Below are 21,556 nucleotides of genomic sequence, written 5' to 3'. Positions count from 1 at the left end.
AGAAGCACTAAGACTACAAAAGTCTAAGCCTGCAGCACATGTATATGCTAGATAAGTTAGTGGAAAGAAAGAGGGTCTGGCTTGGGTTAGGAGGACAGTGACTAAATACACAGGGCAGGACATACCAACCTTTTTTGAGTGTGGAAACACGACCTATATCCAAATTAAATCTAGGGAGACAGAATTGTATGAAAACAAAAAACAGCAGCAATCCCCAATTTTGGCCCCTTTATTACTGAGGGGAGGGCTTACATCCAACTTCACAAAATGGCTCATGTCACGGTTGCTGGATTGACTAGATGTTGATGGATCAACCAAAAATTAGATATTAAAAAAATGTTTTGGCGAAAAAGATTACAGACCAAAAAAGGAAAAAAATAACTTAAAGAAAAATAAAGAAATAAATCCGACTATTCAATAAATTTCCATCGCTCACACATTTTCCCAGGTTTATACAATCCCAGTTTCTGCCCCGGCTCATCTGCGAAACTTGACACTTCTTCCAGTCTTGTTTTTGGAGAAAAAAGGAAAAAGAAAAAAGTCCCAAGCATTAGCAAATAGTTTCCAGTTAATAGCAGATAACCTTTATTCTGCATTAAATGTTCAGCAAATGCTGCACTGGACAATTCCATTTTTTCATTTTCTGTAAGAACTATTAATCCATTCAGGTTCTGAAAACTTCAAGAGCAGCAACAATCCCAAAAGGAGAAATTCTTTATTCCAGTGTTTCCGGGGAAAACCGATACATCCATCACCCCATTTAGGCTCTCCAACTAAAGTCTTGTGTTCACACTTGAAATACTACACCAAGACAATCCAAGGCATTAAATCCAAGGGCTTCAGACATGTACATCCAAAAAAAATAAAACACAAAAAAATGTTCTAGAAACCACCCACATATCCCTCTGTTCAATTGTACAATCCAGATAAAGGAAGATCCTTCTTGCAAAATGAAGCCATTTTTGTGACTCAACATGGCAATTGCTCAAGACTCAAACACTCAAATGAAATTTGCTAAATTTCAAAGAGCTTGCTGATTCTTGAATCTGGTAATCCTCATAATGGTGGTCTTAATGCAAACTCCGATGTTAATCAGTAGACATTCTCCAATATTCCAGGTGATCCAGAAATTAGATGGGGAAAAATAAAAAGGAAAAAGGGTAAAATAACAAAAAGCTGTCAATGATGTCTATTTATTCCACATTCCAGAGTACTTCAAATTCCATGGGCTCCACCAGATCCACAATCAATAGCCGAATATATCCATAGAGACTTGACTCAACTTTGGGACTTTTCCTGAATTTCTTTTTAAGAAAAATTTATTTTCTATCCAACCCACCGCAGGTAATTCCCAACTTAAATTTCTAAAAATGTATATCCATTTTGGGGCCCTAAAATTGAGTTGTTTTTATTTTTTCTCCAACCACACCAATACCAGATACCCTGCCTAGAGAAACCTTGGCACTTACCCATCAAGTCTTCGCTCATAGCGTCCCTCTCGGCCATGGAGAGATGTTGGGGGGCCATAGGCTGGCCCTCCACTACCTCCTCTGAACCCAGAAACCTCTCTACTACGAGATCCTATGGAAACTGTATCATCCAAGCCCCGGGCTGCAGTTGGAATGGTGCCTGGCTCATTGTAATCCGTCCGCAGGTCTCTATCTCCCATTTTGTTGACAGAATTGTGTGCCTTCTGAGCACTTTTGATGTCCACAAAATCCACAAAAGCTGCCACGCCTCCCTCTGAGCCTCGCTTGGGGAGGATTTTGACACTTTCCACGCGTCCATACCTGTTAAATAGGGAGTGGGTGAGATGCAAAAGCAAGAGAGAATAAAAAGATAAATATGAATGGTTTAGAAAGACAAAGTAACATGTTTCACTTTAAATATACATTTATACAGAAGTTAAACAAGGAAGCTTGATTATGTCATAAAGACTATATAGAGTATTTACACAGTATTCCTATAGGAATGCTGAATAAACAGTCTTCTACGTAATTTAGAACTTAACGGATGGCAATTTTTTAATAGTTCATCTTCATTTTCTACTCAAGGTAAGAGGTATTTGTAATTCATTCTTATGTATCCTTTAAAGATCTGTATTGTTCTTGGCAAACATGTAAGCAATGCTGTAAAGAAAAATCTGTTACATAATTACACATTTTTATAGAGCAGAGTTAAGGGATACATTCAGTCAGTACTTTGCACAGTGTGATAAACCAAAGCTATGTAAACTAAAGAATATAACCATTCCCACCCTAAGGTATGCATTAAACAGAAGTTACAACCTTTGGCAAGATTAGGTACAATATACCTCAAGAATGGCTGAAGGAACTGAGACTGTTAATGACTACTTTGCAATGCAAAAATGGACATTAAACTGATTATGCAACAATGTTTCACCAAAACACTTCCTTGATACTTTTAACAAGGCAAATAATAACTGCAGTTACTTATCTGGCAAACGTGCTCTCCAAGTAATGCTATGAGACACAAATGCACATGGGCTACATGCTGAAACATGCAAACAGAAAAGAATGTGTTCTGCCCCTCCCATAGAACCAGGTAATCTATCAGAAGTGTCTCTGCACACAAATCTTTATAGCATGAAAACATGCTTTTGTTTTCTTTGCAGCTTACTCTGGCACTGTGAATCTGTAAAGATGTGCACACATTATGTTATGCTTCCCAAACACTGCAATACCCCAACGCAGAACATTTACACCTTCTTAAATTACTGCGTCAGAATCATATGTGGAATCAATTTCAGGAAAGACAGCAGAACCTCTTCTAGGGACAACGAGTAGATGGTGCACAAATCAGGCAAAGAGAACATAGCAAGTTGAATTAATGTTCTTGTTAGATGAACTGCATCATATCCGGAAATCTCTCACCACATGCTCTAAAAATGTGATCAATGTAGCTCAAATCCACCTTTCCCAGAATGTTTCCGATAAATGCTTTGACAACAGAATAGAGTATCTTTAAATGAATGTTCTTCACCCTTTAAAGAATAAGTGGTCTAATGCTCAATCGTCTTTATGTACTCAAGATCATAAGCTAAGTCACAGACACTAAAGTTAACAACCCCAGTGATTCTCAATTGTGTGAGCAGATGAGTTCCAGAGATGTGATCAGCAACTTCTGTCGGCAAATCTGACATACCCCACAATTAGACGTTGCATAATGTAACATCAACTTTACTCAGCAGATACTGAGCATCCTCTGAAATAGGTTTAAAAAAAAAAAAAAAACTTTAGAGGCAGAATTCTCTTTAAAAAGCAGATCATATTAGGAAATGCCTACACAATTGGTTCATCCAATGGCTGAAATGTAGGCCATAACGTAAATATTTCAATAACACAAATGTGAGGCAACAAACACCAAACTATTTTAATACAAACTGCTCAACCTGAAGAAAGTAATCCAAAATCTGCAGGAGGCAACTGTGCTGCTCTTTTTTTGTGCACTGTTAAACTGGAAATACCAAACCTCTGAAGGACCCTTCTCATGCTGTCATATCTATGTGAACTGATGCACTGGAGTCAAGCATGGAGATTTTACTTTTAAAAACTAAATAAACGTTTCTCGTCCTACATGTCAAAGTTATTAGTTAACTTCTCTCAAATTCCTATACAAGGGCCAAATCTTATTATAAAGGCCTGTGCAAAAGAATTAAGAGCAGTATTAGAAAGCACATTTTTCTCAAAGTTTCTGTATTTAATCATAAAAAATTAAGCCTGAAAACGTATCCAATAATCATGATTCTGGACAAACAAAAGGGTACCAGCAGTAAAAGCACAATGGCAACATGTGATTAAATAACAACAGAAAGTATGAAAACAAAACAATACACTTGGCAAAGAAACACTGCTGGCACAGCCAAGTCTGCAGACAGAGAAGAACAGGAGGATTTTCCTGCCGCGTGCTGAACCTACCCCTAAATAAAGCTCCTGTTACTGCCCCATAACACAGGCAAATGAAAAAACTTCAAAAAGAAACTGCAAACACTACCAACCATGTACATTATTATTCTAATATCAAAAACTCATATTATTAAAATGAAAAATGTATTTGTTAAAAGATAACAGGCATTATGAAAACAGTCTAAATACAGCATTAAAACAAGGAGTTGAAGAATTATACCTTAGGACCTCAAAATATTTTCTCATAGTAAAAACTGTGCTGCAGGATAAGATCTTTACCACCAGCATAAGCTACTGCTGTAACTTGTGCAATACCAGTGCAAGGGAAATTGTACTAAAATATATACAGAATACATATGGTTTAATAAATCCATGCTTTTTTGTACCAACTGTATGGGGTTGATTTGTGATGGTATCAATGCAGGCAGTATTCCTGTCAGTTACGTAGAAGGTAAGGCTAGAGGCTAAAGCAATGTACTATAAATCATGAGTTTAGTCCTCTCCACTAGCTTACTCTGTTAGTCACTTAACCTGCCATATCTGAATCAAGTGGAAAATTAAAAAAGTGAAAACCTTTCACTGTGATTTGAAAGACTGTTTGGATAAAACGTCAACCAAATGAAAAGATGTAAATGACTATAAGATGTATGAAGACAGCAAATAAATAAAAGTTAAACATTTTGTTCTGGCTGTTCCAGTACATGAGTGAAAATATGGGTAACTGTATAGACTTTATTTTTTTCTTTAGGGAGAAAACGTGCAGAGTCTTCACTCCCTTACAGCTCATTACTTTTTTTTTTTTAAATAATCAATAAAGACCACTGTACAAAGTAATACCTACACCATAATGGATAATGTGAAAAATTACACTTTAGCCAAAGAATATACAAGAGCAATGAATATGCGTAAACATTAACCACCACTAAACATGGTGCTACAGTAAACTACAGCTTGAGATTTCCAAGAATGAAGCAAGCTTCTACTCTCAACACACCCACCACACCCGACATAATTGAGCCCAGGTTTCTGCTTCTTTTTTTTTCAACCATGTACGTTATAGTTTTGAACCATTTTACAGGTAAGCTTGCATTTAATTTCAAAAATAACATAAGCTTTTCACTTTAAGGACATAAGGCAAGATGGTTTCAACAAGCAAGTAGCATTCTGAACTGTTGTAATTGCGGAAATCTCAACAAACAGCAAAACAGGAATACAACAAACCACTGCTGTCAGCAAAAATTCAAACAAATCATGCCTCATTAAGTTGTGTGCACACAAACTATCAGCAATTGAACAAAAATGCACAAAACTATATTGTGGAGGTGGCCCCCTGTAATTAAACATATTTTCTAAACATTCCTATAGTCACACTAACATGAAGAAGGAAAACCTTGCTATTTACTTTGCTCATAAGTAAAAGCATTAGTTTAAAATCAGTTTGACCCCTTAGAAAATGTGTCAGCTGCCATTCTCTAAACTCTTTAAAAAAAACAAAACTGCAGTTGTTCAACCAGTAAAACAACTCTTGTGAACTATCACCAGAAAGATTTTTAATTAAGAGAATACTTTGTAGAGATCTCATACTTTTAAATGTGACAATGTAAAGGAAATGTATAATAATGGGGAAAGATGGCAAAGAAAATGCTTGTCAGGTCAATTTCTGCCACTAACTCACTGAATGGTTCTAAGCAAGGCATTTAATCAGTAAATGGTCTATCTGTAGAAGCCTGGAAACAATTATGCAATCCATTTCCTTTGTTCTAAGCAACTTAAAACTTATCAGTAAAGTAAGTTACTGTTAAACAGACCAGTAAAGTAAGAAACTATAAAGCAGACATGACTATTGCGGAGTAACTGGTGTCATTCATTGTGATTAAGGATACCAAATGAGACTTGCAACCACATTTAAAACATACGGCAGATGACTATAAATATAGTATTTGCCAAAAAAACAAATAAGCTGGAGCTTCTAACCGTCATTTGCAATATTTAGAGCATTTTTTTCCAACATTAAAACAGCTTTGAGGAGAACAGCCAATTCAGCACAACAAGCTTATCATTCCTAGTGACCTGATTTCTCCAAAAAGACATTGGGTTTTGAAAGTCCCCAAAGTATCACACTACTTGGTAAAGTATGTTTTGGTCTACGGTTCTGTGGGGGAAAAAAAATCTTTCTAATGTTTGTGTGAAACCCACCCTTACTCTCTGTGCCTCGTCGTTCTTGTTTGTGAATGTATTTTAATAAAGTTTAATAATAATAATAATACATTTTATTTATATAGCGCCTTTCCCATGCTCAAGGCACTTAGTGGAGAAGCAGCACAGCATAGCGGAACCATTTGGATTAGATGAGATGAACGGCGATAGCAAAGCAGCAGAAAGCATAGCAGGAGGAGGTAGCAGGATTTGCAGGTTCCAATACACAGCCACAAACAATAACGCTTGATAATTTCATGCGTGATCGCCCCGGAGCCATAAGCCAGGTTAATATGAGCATCAGATCAGATCCCAGTCGTACAGTACTGTAAAATGAATCGGGAGCAGATCAGCATAGCGAATATAATCACGGAGAAAGATTATCCCGAGGTCATAGATCGCCAGGTACAAAGAAATGTTCGTAGGTCTCGTCCCGCGATCCACAGACTCAGCTGTTCCCAGTCAAAGTAGAGTCCATAAAATCTGTAAATATTAAGCCAAATCCATGCAATTCAGGTCGGCTGTATCCACGAACTATACGTACAGTAAAAGAAATAAAACAAGCGTGAGAAAGTGTAGAATAAAGGCGAATTTTGCGAAAAGTGTTGTTAACAGGGAGGAGCGGCAGCAACTTGCGTGCGCCAGCGTCCCCTCACCTGTCAGCACTAGTTTACAGGTCTGAGAAAAGCCATAAACAATTTCAGTAGCAACAAGTGGAAGGCAAGAAATAATTCCTGACAGGCTGACAATTCATCACTGGATAAATTTGTATGTACATTTTAAATTCTAAAAGAACTTTTTGGAAGCCATGAACCTAAACCATTGTCTTCAAAATATGGATGATAAAACAGACTCCTTATCAACAGAGGAAGAATATGCACCAACATACAAAACAACTTGGTGTTTAACAATTACAATTTGATTCAAATTAATTTACATTTAGTATTTGACTCATTTTCATCTGAAATATCTCAAAACAAAATAGTTCAAATAAAACCACTAAAATATGTTAACACTTGTGTTAATGAAGCTTTACTGAGAAGGATGAGCTGCAGAAAATAAAACACTAACTAAATATAAATATACTAGTGATTAAGCCAAATTCAAGGTATATTTGTAGCACAACACTGTGTGAATTCCAACAAAATATGCCACTAAAACCATTTATTGCCAAAAAATGGGCATCTGCAGATACTGTACATACACACTATTTTGATCAACTGCTTTCTCCACTTGAGAGTCTACAGCCTAGATTTTAAACTTAACCTTAAAATAGAAGACAGGAAATTCAACATATATACTATTTAGTAGATAGTTTTTAAAATCCATGGCAAATGAGACATGCCATGAGTGGCTATTTCCTACATCTTTAAACATTAAATATACTTATGTGTTGCGCACACAGTTTAGTGAGTACATTTCTGGACTGCACAAAAACATTTAAGAAAGTGATGTGACCTTGAGGTTAAACCACTAAACCCAGCCTGTGTTCCAATTCTACAAATATTTTTAATCACACTGTAAACATGTATTATCCATTAGAGAACGACTTGGAAATTGTTTCACAAAACATTTCACCTAAAGAAATGTTAACTTTTTTCTGCATCTTAAGTATGTTTATTTTGATCCAATAAGATATTGCATTTTTACTTCCACTTGAATGGGAAGTTTGGCGATAGGGTCAAAAATTTGCTATGAAGTTGAGCTCAAGTTCTGAAATGTTCAAAACTTCAAGAACAGTTTATTTTAGAGTAGTGTCTGTAGGCTTGTGTGTGTCTGTCTGTCTGTAAAAACATATATAACAACTTCCAAAATAACTGACCTATCTTTTTCAGACAAGTTACATCAGGTTCATCTTATCACAGGCTCCAGGGCCTACTGATTTCGGTCTAGTACTTAAGCCCAAATCCTTCAAAAATGGTTTGACCTGTCCAAAAAAAACTGGCATAGAAATTGTGAAATTTATTGAGGTTGCTCACTTGACTTCATTTCTTGTTCAATTTATTTTTACATTTACTTGTTTATGTAATAAATTAACTAAGTAATACAATTATAGAGTGTGTGTGTCCAGTCCCTCCATGCAATCTGATTGATCAGGCTAATCATTTTTGTTTTGGTCAGGGTGCACTAAGCAAAAAAGGCAGACATGCACAAGGATACCAAGGTATAGGAGGGACTCAAAGAGTCACCTTCAAATATAGGAAGCATTTACAAGAATACAAATATTTTGACACTGGGTAAAGGAAGCCTGTAAACCATAGGTGGTAATCAAAAAACAGACAGGAGACAAGCAATGCACCTTGAAATTAAAGAGCCCAAGAAGCAGGGAAATACTATCAACAGAGGAAATGCAAGCCAATACACATGGAAATACCAAAGAAAGGTATAAGGCAAACACTGTTGGTACACAAAAGGCAAAAGACAGAATAAAGTTAAATATATTTGATATTAGCTGTATTTAACAGGTAATGTAGCTAGTACTATATAAGTTCTTGACAGTATAGTATTGCTCAGTGGAGCTGTGAAATTTTGGTATTGTGACAATTCAATACAATACTAAAAAATATTGAAATTCAATACAATTTCACACTCAATACAGTGTATAATGTACCTCATAGTTTATTTAAATAAATTGCAACTCTGTATGACTTAAACTTCACATTGATGAAAACTAATAGAAAATTTGGTTTTTAAAGCACAAAAATAATTAACTACAGTAGTAGTGAGCAGCCTTGGTGTTAACCTTAATGAGCATTATGGCTCATCCCAACAACTACAGTTACCATTCACCCGCAGACATAATCCTATATTGGCAGGTTCGAATTTTTAGCTGGTTTCTCCAACAGTATGGGGAAACTGCAACAAAACAGGGCAGTCAAGTCAAGTAAAGACTAAGAGCTACGCCAGTTCAGCCTAAGCAAAAGAAGATTAAGAGGAGACATGATTAAAGTGTTTAAAATTATGAAGTGACTTATTCAAGTGGATCGAGACAGTGACTTTAAAATGAGTTCAACAAGAACACAGGGACACATTTGGAAATCTGATAAGGGTAAATTTCACAGTAACATTAAGTTTTTCTTTACACAGAAAACCACAGACACATGGAATGAGCTACCAAGACGTGTGGTAGACAGTACAACTTTAGGGAATTTCAAAACTAGATTTGATGTTATTTTAGAAGAATTAAGTGGATAAAAATGGAGAGCTTTACTGGACTAAATGGCCTGTTCTTGTTTAGATTGTTCTAATGTTCTTAAAAAAATAAATAAGTAAATCGAATCACAAGCATTGTTGTGCTGAGCATTAATTTTTGTGATACAGCTCAAAGGAAAATACACCACTCTGCTGAATTTACACAGCCCCCACCGGTGAAGCGGTCACCACTGCCAGCCAAATCCACTTTCACTTCAGCCATCACTTCACAATTCAATTTCCACTATAATACACCTTGTATGTGAGCACACAGAGGACTCTTCTCAATCCAGCCATGGTCGGGTCAGCCTTTTATCTTCTGGGATGTAGTAAAGGAGCCTATGTACCAGAAAAAGTATCCTCAGGAACAGCTGCTGCACTGCAACCATCACCCTGCTGAACTCAAAATTCACCCATCCACCTCGTTTTAAACCGAAACGTTTACAAAGAGCTCTGTATCCACTACAGATCTATCATGTTTACACCATAGTCTTGAACCATTAATACCTCAAAAATATCAGGGCTCTGCTGTACCCGTACTTAAAACAACAGTTTGTACATTACTGTTGCATTTCAAATTCATACAGCACGGGCTTTGTCAGACAGCATGCTATTAGCTGTCAAAAAAGTGGCAAGCCAGACTGCACTGGAAGATCGGCTCTCAGTCAAAGTAGACATAAGCAGCAAATTTCAGTTAGAACTTGACATAGTCCAGCAACAAGATCAGTGGTCAGCAAATCTTACATGCCCTATGGCAAAAATGTGTACTGCATCTTCGGCTTTACTCTATTCTATGTTAATTAGTGTTGTCTTATTTTAATTCTGTCTTTTTTCTCTTTTCTTCATCATGTAAAGCACTTTGAGCTACATTATTTGTATGAAAATGTGCTATATAAATAAATGTTGTTGTTGTTTACTCATTTGTACAAAGCCTCAGTGCTGTGTTTACCTAGAACATATCGGATTATGTGGAATTAACTTATATTAGAGGGACCCACCAAATCAACAAGCTAATTCAAAGAGCATGGTCACTTATGGGACACACTTTTGACCCATTGGAGGTAGTAGCAAAGGAAGGAATGAAAACAAAACTGAATGCCATTATAAACCATGCAGCACAGCCTCTCTCTAACACACTAACAACAAGGACTTTCATCAAACAAACCATTCAGCACAAGTGTGTCAAGAAACACTACAGGGCTCTTTTATACCAACAGCAACACACCTGCATAACGCCACACTGCGACTGTAACTGCCAAATCCTACATTTTCCCTTATTACTAATTATGTGCTCGTATTTAACAAGCGTACTTCAGAGCTGGAAAATGGCCCTGTCTCAAAAATATCAAGAATGACACAAATTTGGTCCTACTGTTAGGAATAGGACAAAAAGCATTTTATCAAATTTCCTAATTTAGGAATCTACTCCTTAACTTCAGCAGGATTTAGGAGAACTTGTGAGCTGCCCAAACTTAAGGGCACTGCTAGAAGATGTTGTTGAGGCAGATATTTTCCTGGGAAAAGCAGAATGTTTTGGAAACTCTGGACAACAATGAACTTGTAAAAAGATATTTCATATGACAAAGATGGAACGATTTTCGCAAAACAAATCTTATACAGTATGTGGTCACTCCACCTATGCAGAAACACCACGCACTGTCAATGAAAATTAACAGTGTTGGTACTATGTGTAAAATGTACCTTTGCAATAGCGATGATTTGTGTATGTCACAACCATTTTTCGAATTCTGTCCCAAATATTGAATGCCCTTAGAATGTGTGAGGTAATGCACAGATGTTCAAGAAGGCAGACAGAGCCTCCCAGGGCATTAGATAAATTAAGCCTTGAGGATCACAGTTAGGGGCAAAGCTCATCACAGTACACTGAGCACAACTTATAGTCATAGCTAGTCTCAGTAACTGTCATTTTAAAAAAGCATTTTGTATAGCCATATCAGCAGGAAGGCAATTCATCTTAAAGTATGGCAGTGGATTATTCATTATTAAAGAAACATGCCCATTATTGTGCTTTACTCTCATTTGGTATGCGTGTCTTGGTCTTTCCATCTCAGAGTTTGTTACAGTATTAGTCTTGATGTTGTTGTAAGGTGGAAACAATTACGTGCAGCTTAGCACAATGTCCTACTTTTTCTTTTAACACTGTTATCATTGTGCTGAAGTTGTAGCATATCAGAAAACCACACAGTGCCATCTTGACTTCTACTTTGCTTGGGGCTGGGTTTGGACTACTGTAAAATGTCAACTTTATTCATTCTCAAACATGGCCTTCTATTTATTCCCTGCTGTGAGTGGGAGCAGGACACTTCATAAATACCCCTCATGTCTTACTCTGAAGTAGGAGAACTTCTTAACTTAGAATTATAACACAATTCCTCAAATTAATTCACATTTGAAAAATGTGTGTGTATGTGTCCAGACCCTCAGAGCAATCTGATTTGTCAGTTTAGCTTTGGCAACGTGACAAATAAGGGAGTGCGAGTGTGCACATGGAGAAGTAAAGGTGCACACTGAGAGAGTGGCCTTTAAAGTCTAAGAGTAAAACCAGACTGGAGGCAAGAAACGTGTCTTGAAAAAAGTGACAAGAGAAAAGGAAACAGGCTTTGTGGGAACATGCTTGAGAAAGGGAATGCTGGTGAAGAGCGGTTCAGACATGTGTGAATTGAGGAAAGGCCCTGAAATGTACACAAAGGGCAACAGACTGAAAATATTTTTAAAGTTATTCTATTTTCCATCTTCAACAGTGGTCAGTGTGTAATTATTTTATATATATATATATATATATATATATATATATATATATATATATATATATATATATATATATATATATATATACACACACACATATATATATATACACACACACACACATACATATATACACACACACAAACTTATGTAAAAAGCCAAATTCCCTCCCTGAGGATAAATAAAGCTATCTATAATCTAACGTACCATTCTATAAAGATTTTATGTTGCTAATAATTCTCATTTAAAAGAATGTCCAACATTTAGATGATTTTATAAAAAAAAAAAACATACACAACCTGAGGTTAAGATGCAAATCAAAACTTTACCAAGCCTAATGTAGTAATTATTTTAGACATATATGGGTCTGCTCATATCGAGAAGGACTGTGATCCAGTATATACTGAAATAATCCTGTGCAAGGTATGAAACAAATGGTACAGAAGAACTGCCACTCCTAGCAGTGATTAACAGATGGACCACTGAATACTTAAGTGGTCCTTTATGTACTATAGAAGAGTATGGATCGTGTTTAGCTAAAGAGAGAGAGAGAGGGGTTCTTGAAGTCTGGGCGGTTTAGCCGGTTGGTTTGCATATACTGTCAGCATAGGGGGATGGGTGGGAAACTGAGCGCTTCCACCCGAAACCCTGCGCCTAATTTCAAGTGAGCCTTCCAACAACGATCCAGAAGGACTCCTCAAAACTGGTAGCACGTGATGCAAGATTTGCCAACAAGCCGGAGGTGACAGATCGGCCACGGAATCCGGGGCTAGAGAATAAAAATAAAAATTTCAAATCAACGTTAACCTTCTTCTTTTTCAACCCTGCCACATCACCAAGCAACGGTAACCAGGCAACTTGTGTCGCAGAACCTGAGATGAGCAATATGAAAAGAAACAAACGAAATCTGTAAAAAAACAAATTGTAGGCCCAAAACTTCTCGTATGATCCCTAGAGCTGTCTGGTTTAAATCCAAATCAAATAAAAACCCCGCGGTCAAACAGCTTGACCCCCCCACCCCTACCCCCGTTACCCTGACAACACCCACCCCTCCTTTCTTTTTCGTGGGTAAATGCAGCAGCTGTGACCGTACGCCTTACCCGCCTTGTATAATGGTGTCCCTCCTCCACCTCGGACGCTAGTGTCACTGCCTCAGTTACCAACCCCCATTCCCAAGACGGAGTGCGGGGTGCCGGGAGACTATAGCTACTCGCGCCGCTGCCTCGCCAGCTTTGTGAACGATAGCCACCAGCGCGCGTGCAACACGGGCGGCGTTTCCCACACTGCAAGCGGAGCCGCCATTTTCTGAACGCCATTCACACACATGCTTACTCACTGCTACCCCCAAAAAGAAAAATAACACCGGCGGCTAGCGCCGAGTCGGGAGCTCACAGCCAAACGTTAATCCCCGCAAAAATGCAAACACAGTATATATCTATATGGACATTGCAATGATTGTATGCAACCACTCTGCAATTCCACTTCCTAGCGAAAGGTTCCCAACATGCCAGGCAGCTAAACACGTTGCGTAGTCTTGAAGAACAGCGACGTTCCCTCTGCGGTGTTCTATTTCAGAGAAGCTCTCGCGCCAGAAAGAGATCCAGGTTTCACACAAGCGTTCCATGCATACATGTATGATCTCCTGTAAGCATATTTACTCACTCACCAAAAATCATACAAACACGTTAGAAAAAAAATCGAAATTAGGCAGTTCCGTCGTATATTCGGCTCTCTCCACAATCACAGCAGCGTTGCCTCTGGGCCGCATGAGGACTGTGTGCAGCCCGGTGCGGATGCTGCGATGAGCGGCAAAGGTATTGATATTCAAACGGAGCTGCTGTAAAAAGGCGGTTGTGTGGAATATGCCATCAATCGTTGAGGAAATCTTGCAACTGTATAAAATTGACATGCATAAATATTCCGCAGATTGGTGTTGCTCGTGTAGGTAAGCATCCCAATGAGTTCACGCGCAGGACAGACTTCCAGTAGGGCTGGCGCTTCTACGCCGCATCCGCGATGCATGCCCGCCAGCACACCAGCGGCAGACAGAACGTAGCCACGGCGGACAGCGTCGCGGCCCTACTGCCTTCTTCGAGAATCATTCTTTTATCATTTTTGTGAAATCCTTAGCATGAACCACGTACTTTTTAGACATCCATCCATCCCTACGGGCCAACACAGGCGTAACGTTAGGAAAGACAGACACACGCGACCGTGTAAATTCCCAAAGAAGAGGCTTGTAATCCAAGCGACCCAAGGTAAGCTAATATCACGGGCAAAGGCAATGCCCACTTTAATTCCCATCCATGGTGATGAGACCCTGATGGAGTCCATGATGCCTGAAAATACCTCCCCCCTTCTCCTCCTCCTTCTTCTTCTTCTTCTCCTCCTTCCAAACTCACCGTTTGAAATGTTCAATAATTTTCTCCTCTCGAACATTTTCGGGTAAATTCCCCACCCAAAGGTGCCTGGTTTCCCGGACCATACTGCGTTTTCGTGTCCCCCGCTCATACAGATAGGCTGTTTTTGGGTTTTCCTCCCTCCTCGGCGGTGTTATTTGAATCACAAAGTAGCCGCCGCTAAGCGAGCCCGTGTAGAGTCGAATGCGCTTCGCTCCGATCCCACCATTAGTTCTCGCGCTCTGTGTATGTGTATAGTAAGCAAGAGAGGGAGCGGGCGCGAGGCAGGGAGCGCGCTCCTTCAACAGCCAGCAAGCGCGGGCGCGCTCCCGCCAACCGTGCGACTTCGATAGCTCATGGGGAAGTGGGAGGAGGGGTAGGAAGCGGAGGAGGAGGTGGAGGAGGTGATAGTGGAGAGAGGGGGAGGGGTTCGTCTGGCAATACGCAGGCGCGGAAATCCGCAACCTACTGACGGCACGCAGGGGGTGGGGTGCGAAAGTCTGGGAGAGTGAAACCAGCAGCAGTGGTGATGGCAAGAGACTGCCCGTCTTTCTATATTATTGCTCCTGTTAATTTCAATGAAATGTGCTTTGACATTTTCTTTTGAAACGAGGGAGAAAATGAAAGGTTCTAAAAGATATGGGATACTAAGGTGCTTTCGGTATGTACATTTCAAGGTCATGCTGTCACAAAAAGGTCAATACAGTCAGTTGGGCTTGGTGTTGCACCTCTCCAGCCCTCGTTGTATGCAGATATTAAGTTCTCAGCATGTATGACGGTAATATCTCAAGATACATTAATATAGGCACTTGAGTTATGCATCCATATTAGCACTGTGTTGTTTTTGTATTAACTTTTGAACTGGAGTAACTGGAACTTCAAATGTGTTTGGCATACAGTGATTTCAGTATGCTAGCATGGTTGTGCCCACTTTGTATTGTTTTAATAACTTTTTAAAAATCTAGAAGCCTTAATTTAAATTTTACATTGCAGGAAAATCAGGAATAAACCAAGGTAGATAATCCCACAGAGTAGGAACTACAAAAGTAACTAAACATTTAGAGCGTTGTGTAGTGGGGCATATTATACAAAGATCTTGCCTGGAAAAACCATAAAAAACAATATCAATATGAAATGGTACACAGTACTTTCATGTAAAGTTAGTGAGGGGAGATTGTGCTGGTTTGGACATGGGCAGAGGAGAGATGCTGGGTATATTGGGAGAAGGGTGCTAAGGATGGAGCAGCCAGATAAGAGGAAAAGAGGAAGGCCTAAGAGGAAGTTTATGGATGTGGTGAGGGAGGACATGCAGGTGATGGGCGTGACAGAATAAGATGACGAGGACAGGAAGATATGGAAGAAGATGATCCGCTGTGGCTACCCCTAACGGGAGCAGCCAAAAGAAGAAGATGTAAATTTCACTTTAGCGATACTGTAGGAAATCACTCAGTGGAAGTTCTCAAAATACAATACAACCAATTGTACTCTCTAATCATATACAATTGAGGTATTATGTGCACACATAAATGTGGAGTAAAATTAACTGCAAATTGAATCAAATGAAAAATTGCAAAGTATTTCATTTGAAACTGAATACACTGGGTCAAATGAGGTAAACAAACCGTATAGATAGACAGATTGGTAAGGGGTAGATTAATGCCTCTGTCCATGAACAACAACATTTGTTTATGTTTCACTTTTGCATACTCTGGATGTACCTCAATGTGCTTTACAAATAGGAACCACAAAAAGAAATAAACATTTAGTAATGTTTTTATAGTGGGGCTTATCATTTAACGATTTTGCTTTGGCAAAACCACAAAAAACAAAATCAATATGGAATGGTGCTTACAGTACTTTCATGTACTTTCTTTCATATAAATGTCACTTTTCTGATACAGAAATCGCTCAGTGGAAGTTTTTAAAATACAATACAACCAATTGTACTCTGCAATTGTATACAATTGAGTACAGCTTACAACAGTGTTAATTATGTGCACAAATAAATGTAGAGTAAAATGAACTGCAAATTGAATCAAATGAACATTTTAAATAGTATTTAATGTGAAACTAAATACATTGGGTCAAATGAGGTATAAAAAAAATACTGCACAGATGGACAAATTGGTACAGGGTGGATTAATACCTCTGTCCAAGAAAAACAACACTATTTCTATTGCACATTTTCATATTCAGAATGTAGCTCATTGTGCTTTATAAAATGTCAAAGTAGTTGTAAGAAAAGAAAAACAAATTAAAATCAGATAAAAATAAAAATGAACAAATAACATACAACAATAAAGAATACATACATAAAATAGATATATAGTTAATAGAGAAGCAGAGTTCTTCTATATAGAATCAATTATTAAGTCTTCAAAGATAAATCCAACGATAATGTCAAATGGTTGGGGAGGGAAAAAAAAAATGACATTGAAGCTATAAAATAACACAAAATCTGCATACATGTATCTTCTATATATAATAAAATGCTAATGTGTGTGTTTGTGTGTGTGTATGCAATCCCTGCAAGCAATCTGACTGGTCAGTTCAGCTTTGGTTGCTCAGTCAAATGTGATCGAGACAGGAAGCACCAGGCAAGAGAGGTTGCCACATTTGAGGATACTAAGAAAAAAGCGTACAAGGAACATTGAAAGTTGCCATCAAAACGGCAAGTAGTTGTAAAAATTTAAATACTGTTTTTGCAGTGGGTGATGGGTTCCTGTCCACCATTGGTGGTATTGAAAAAGCAGAAAGAAAGCCAGAAATGTACCTCAAAATGACAGAGTCTGAAAAACAGGCTTTACGGAAACGCAATTAATAGAGGAAATCTTGGCCAAGACAGGTTGAGACACATGAGGATACTGAAGAAGGGTGTAGGAAAAATGCTGAAGGTATGTGTAAGGCAAGAGATAAATATTTTAAAATCTGTTCTATTACATGTCTTTGAAAGCTGACATAGCTAGCATAAAAATACGTTTTTTTAAAACCTACTTGTGCAAAAATTTAGCAAATCTCCAGGCATAGTCCCTTGACTAATCCTGGTCAAATTAAACACCTCCTATGATCTTTGGACATAGGTAAAATCATTTTGAAGCATATGTAGATGTATAAACTGGACCAAAAACAAGACATGCCATGCAACTCATTTGAAAAACAGGTACATTTTTTCAGGAGTTATTGTTATACATGGGTCCCTGTGTTCACGGTGGATATCTTGGAAACCACTCATTTTAAATTTTTGCATCTTTGCTAGAATGTAGTCATCCAGGAGCTCTGCACAACACAAAAAACACACAATTTTCCAATGAAAATTGTAAGTTTAAGGCATGAGAATCGATTTAAATTTTCCACAGACACCATGCTAAAATCAGGTCTTCTCAATGTTTTGAACATTATAGAATCGGAATCTGAACTTAACCGAATAGTAAAATTTTGACCCCATCACAAAATTTCCATTTAGATGGAAGTAAAATAATGTATTACATTTTCAAGTGCTACTCTCACTATAAGTAAATGTTCTCTATATATTTAGGTTCAAATACTAGTCTGGGCATTCTCTGTAATGAGTTTGGACATCCTGTCCATGTCTGCATGTGTTTTTAGCAGGCATTTTGGTTCCTGGTTTCTGCCTGTATATCAAGAATGGGGAGGTAAGGTTAACTGGTTATTATAAATTAAACCAGTATGAGTCAATGGGGATGCATCTATAAGTTTGCCCTGCAATTAACTGGCATACCATACTGGGTTAGTGCTAAACTGAATACTTAAATATATATGTTTGATATGATACAGCTTTATAAACAACAAATAACAAAGTCAGTAATATATTTGATATGAATCTGAATAATAATAAAAGATTAGAACTCAAGTCCGAACTGATACGTTTACATATAACAATGTTTAATGTGTGAGTCTTCCAGTTGGAGGTAAGGAATAGTTTAGCAGCTATGGTGTCCAAAAGGATACATTTATAATGAAATACAGAAAGCGGATATTCAAAGGGTCAAGGAGAATAAGCATTCATAGTTAAGGATAAATGAAAAAAAAATTGAAATCCAGAATGCCAGAACATGGAGTAATATCAACACATTTGTACAAACATTCTGGTAATACCAAAAGGACAGAACACTATCGTTCTTGGTGTCATCATGCTAGAGACCACTTCCTGTGCTCTGCTGACTAACTTGATTGATTTTGTGATCCTGAGTAATTAAGTCTATCAAATGCTCCACTTAACTGTATACACATAAGGAAAAATGTTTACTGATTTGTATTTTTCTTTGTTTAAACATGTCAGTTATATAATTAAATGTGATTGTTAACTCAAAAGGGTATGTTGGTGTTACTGTGTTTGCATTTGTGTGGGGACCATACCCCATTAAATATCCAGTTGCTGCCCTGCATTTCTTTTTGGAACAATTAATATGGATGGAGGGATGTTAGTAATATAAGATTTCATTAATAATAAGTTTAGTGTTTTTTCAGTGCATTGTAGAATTGCAAAAGAGTGTCCAGCCTGAGTGAAATATAATGCCCTATTTAACAGTTATTTCTCAAGACATCCTTCTTTTGTATAATAAACAGGGAGCGATATCCAAGCGTACAGTCTGAACTCCCACTTTCTGTATTCACTTTGAAGGCTGAAAGCATTATTAGACTTGTTACAGTCTACAGAAAAATAAGCAGATCAATACTTCAGAAGAGAGTCATCAAACCCTTCTGAGGTTTGAAATGTCTTTCTGGAGATGGCACATTTTTTCTATGGTTTACTGTCTCCCCTGGGATCCTTTGAAAGATACAGATAGTACATATTTGATTTTTTTAATTACATAGTAACTACCAGAGTTGCAGTGCACCCTTGTGTAAATAATGAATTGGAGACAGTCAATAATTTAATATAGTTTAGGATAAAAAGGTAACTCAACAAAGCTTTTTATAGTGAACATAATCTAAAAGCACTTTGTACGTAAAGGAGAACATTTTGCCTTGTTTGTTTTTTATGTTCAGTTTTACAATATATCATTTTACACTTTCAATTCAATCTGATTTTGTATATGCCACGCTTCTCAGTATACTGGCTCAGAGAGTTGTAGAGAATCAACAGTCTATTCCTGCTGAATCAGGTGCAAAGCAGGAACAAACACGCTCCTGCTCTCCCTCATAGCAGGTCAGTTTAGAGTTGCTGATTAACCTAAAATACACATCTATCTTTGCACAATGGGAGAAAACCATATCTTTTTTAAGTAAGTGATAATGCCTGGTTTCAAAGTTGAAAATGGTGTTTTTTATCAGAAAACAAAAAGACTTTTCTGTTCCATGCATCAACTACAAGTTACCTTGAATATATCTTTATTTAGAATAAATATATTTTAATTGTGAGTTTTGCTCAGCAACAAAATTAATTTAAGTAATGCATTATAATCACAACATGATTTTACAATGGCATCAGGAACAAATTTACCTAATGTCACTGTGGCAGTCATTGTGTTAGCTTATTCAAATTTTACCTTGTTGCTTCTATTTTTTTACATTGCTAATTATATATTTCTTTTAGAAATTATCTGACTTACTATCAGTCATCCAAACAATATCAGTCCATTTATACATTCAGTTTTCAGACCCCAGCATTTCCATTATAGAATCATGGGGAGCCAGAGCTTATCCCTGCAGCATCAGACACAAAGTATGAGCCATATTTAGACAGGATCCAAGTCCATCAAAGGTCACATTGGTGAATTTAACCACACTCACTCATACCAAGCAAGTTTAGATTTAACATAAACTAATAGGGCATTTTTTAGGATGTGAAAGAAAAATAAAGAACCTGGAGGAAACCCATACAGACAGAAGAATGTGCAAACTTGGAGAAAGTGACTGGGCAAGCAACTGCACATAGGACTCAGAAGCTGTGAGGCAGCTGCGTAAACCACTCAGTCACAGTGACGCTTTGTACAAATAATGAATGCACAAAGTAACTCATAAATAATTATACAGTATATTTAATTTTGAGTAGCATCTGAAAGTGTTCTATTTATAAAGAATTACAGAAAAGGTCTTTGTGGATTCATCTGCCAGATGTACAGGCATAGTCTCAAAGATCCCAAAGATGCATTTTAAAATCAGTTCAATTTATTGCATTCATTCATCAATCAACTATCCTCCCATTCATTCACCACTTTATTACTTACAGAAAGCCTCTAAGTTGCAAGTCCTTTGCAGTAGAAATGTATACACTGTAATAATAACTAACTAGGATTTATTTGGCAGATTAATTTAATTTAAAAGTGTGCACATCATGAGGGTGCAGTAGGTAGTATTGCAAACCAACGTCTTTGTACTCTTCTTCAGTTGATGACTGATTTACCTTCTGTTTGAAGGTTACATATTTTACCACTTTCCCCTTTATAATTCTCTTAAAAGGACTTTTGATTCCTGTCAGAGTCCAAACAGATGCTGTTAGGCTGAACGGTGATTGTATATTGACTCGGAATGAGTAAACAGTGCCACATGCGCATCTGTGCTGCAATAGACTACTGTTGGGTCCAGGGTTCATTTCCTGCCTAGTGCCATTCTTGATTAGCTTAGGGTCAAACTTCAAACTGTACGAGAAGAAGCAACTTCAAAGTCCAGACAAATGGACATATAGCAATACAACAAATGAAGCAAACATGGAAAGGCAAGAAAATTAAATTCCAGCTTTCAAAGAATTTAAAGTGAAAAGTAAATCAAAATGATACCTTTTATTGGCTAACTAAAAGTCAAGCAAAATAGCCAATAAAAGGTGTCATTTTGCTTGACTTTTCACTGCATTCATAATGGATAACATGGTACAACACCCTAGTACTAAAGATTTACCAACAACATAGCAATTACGCTTTAATTTGTTTATTGACCATTTTAAAATAAAATTTAAAATGCCTTGTGTATGTTGTTTGCTGGGAGTGGCCACAGCACCTGTGAATCCAAAGGAATAAATATCCACTCATCTGTTTTTTGTAGCAATGCTGTCCCAGTTGGGGTTGCCAACAGGTCACGGTCTATAATGACAGGAACAGGTGTAAGTCAGGAACA

General features: G+C 37.5%; 1 protein-coding gene across 2 annotated transcripts in view; it reads right to left on the bottom strand.

Annotated features, from left to right (window-relative positions):
* The window catches only part of spen (spen family transcriptional repressor), a 69,364-nt gene extending 54,562 nt beyond the window's left edge, over positions 1-14,802 (bottom strand). For both annotated transcript variants that reach the window (XM_039755463.1, XM_039755464.1), the window contains exons 1-2: positions 14,486-14,802; positions 1,470-1,790 (exon numbers count right to left, since the gene is read on the bottom strand). In XM_039755463.1, the coding sequence (XP_039611397.1) occupies positions 1,470-1,790; positions 14,486-14,568 (404 nt within the window). In that variant the 5' untranslated portion in view covers positions 14,569-14,802. The remainder of the gene's footprint in view (positions 1-1,469; positions 1,791-14,485) is intronic.
* Between the last annotated feature and the right edge of the window lie 6,754 nt (positions 14,803-21,556).

The sequence above is a fragment of the Polypterus senegalus genome, chromosome 6 (genome assembly GCF_016835505.1).
Source record: "Polypterus senegalus isolate Bchr_013 chromosome 6, ASM1683550v1, whole genome shotgun sequence".
NCBI lineage: Eukaryota > Metazoa > Chordata > Cladistia > Polypteriformes > Polypteridae > Polypterus > Polypterus senegalus.
This window is presented reverse-complemented; position numbering and strand designations above follow the sequence as displayed.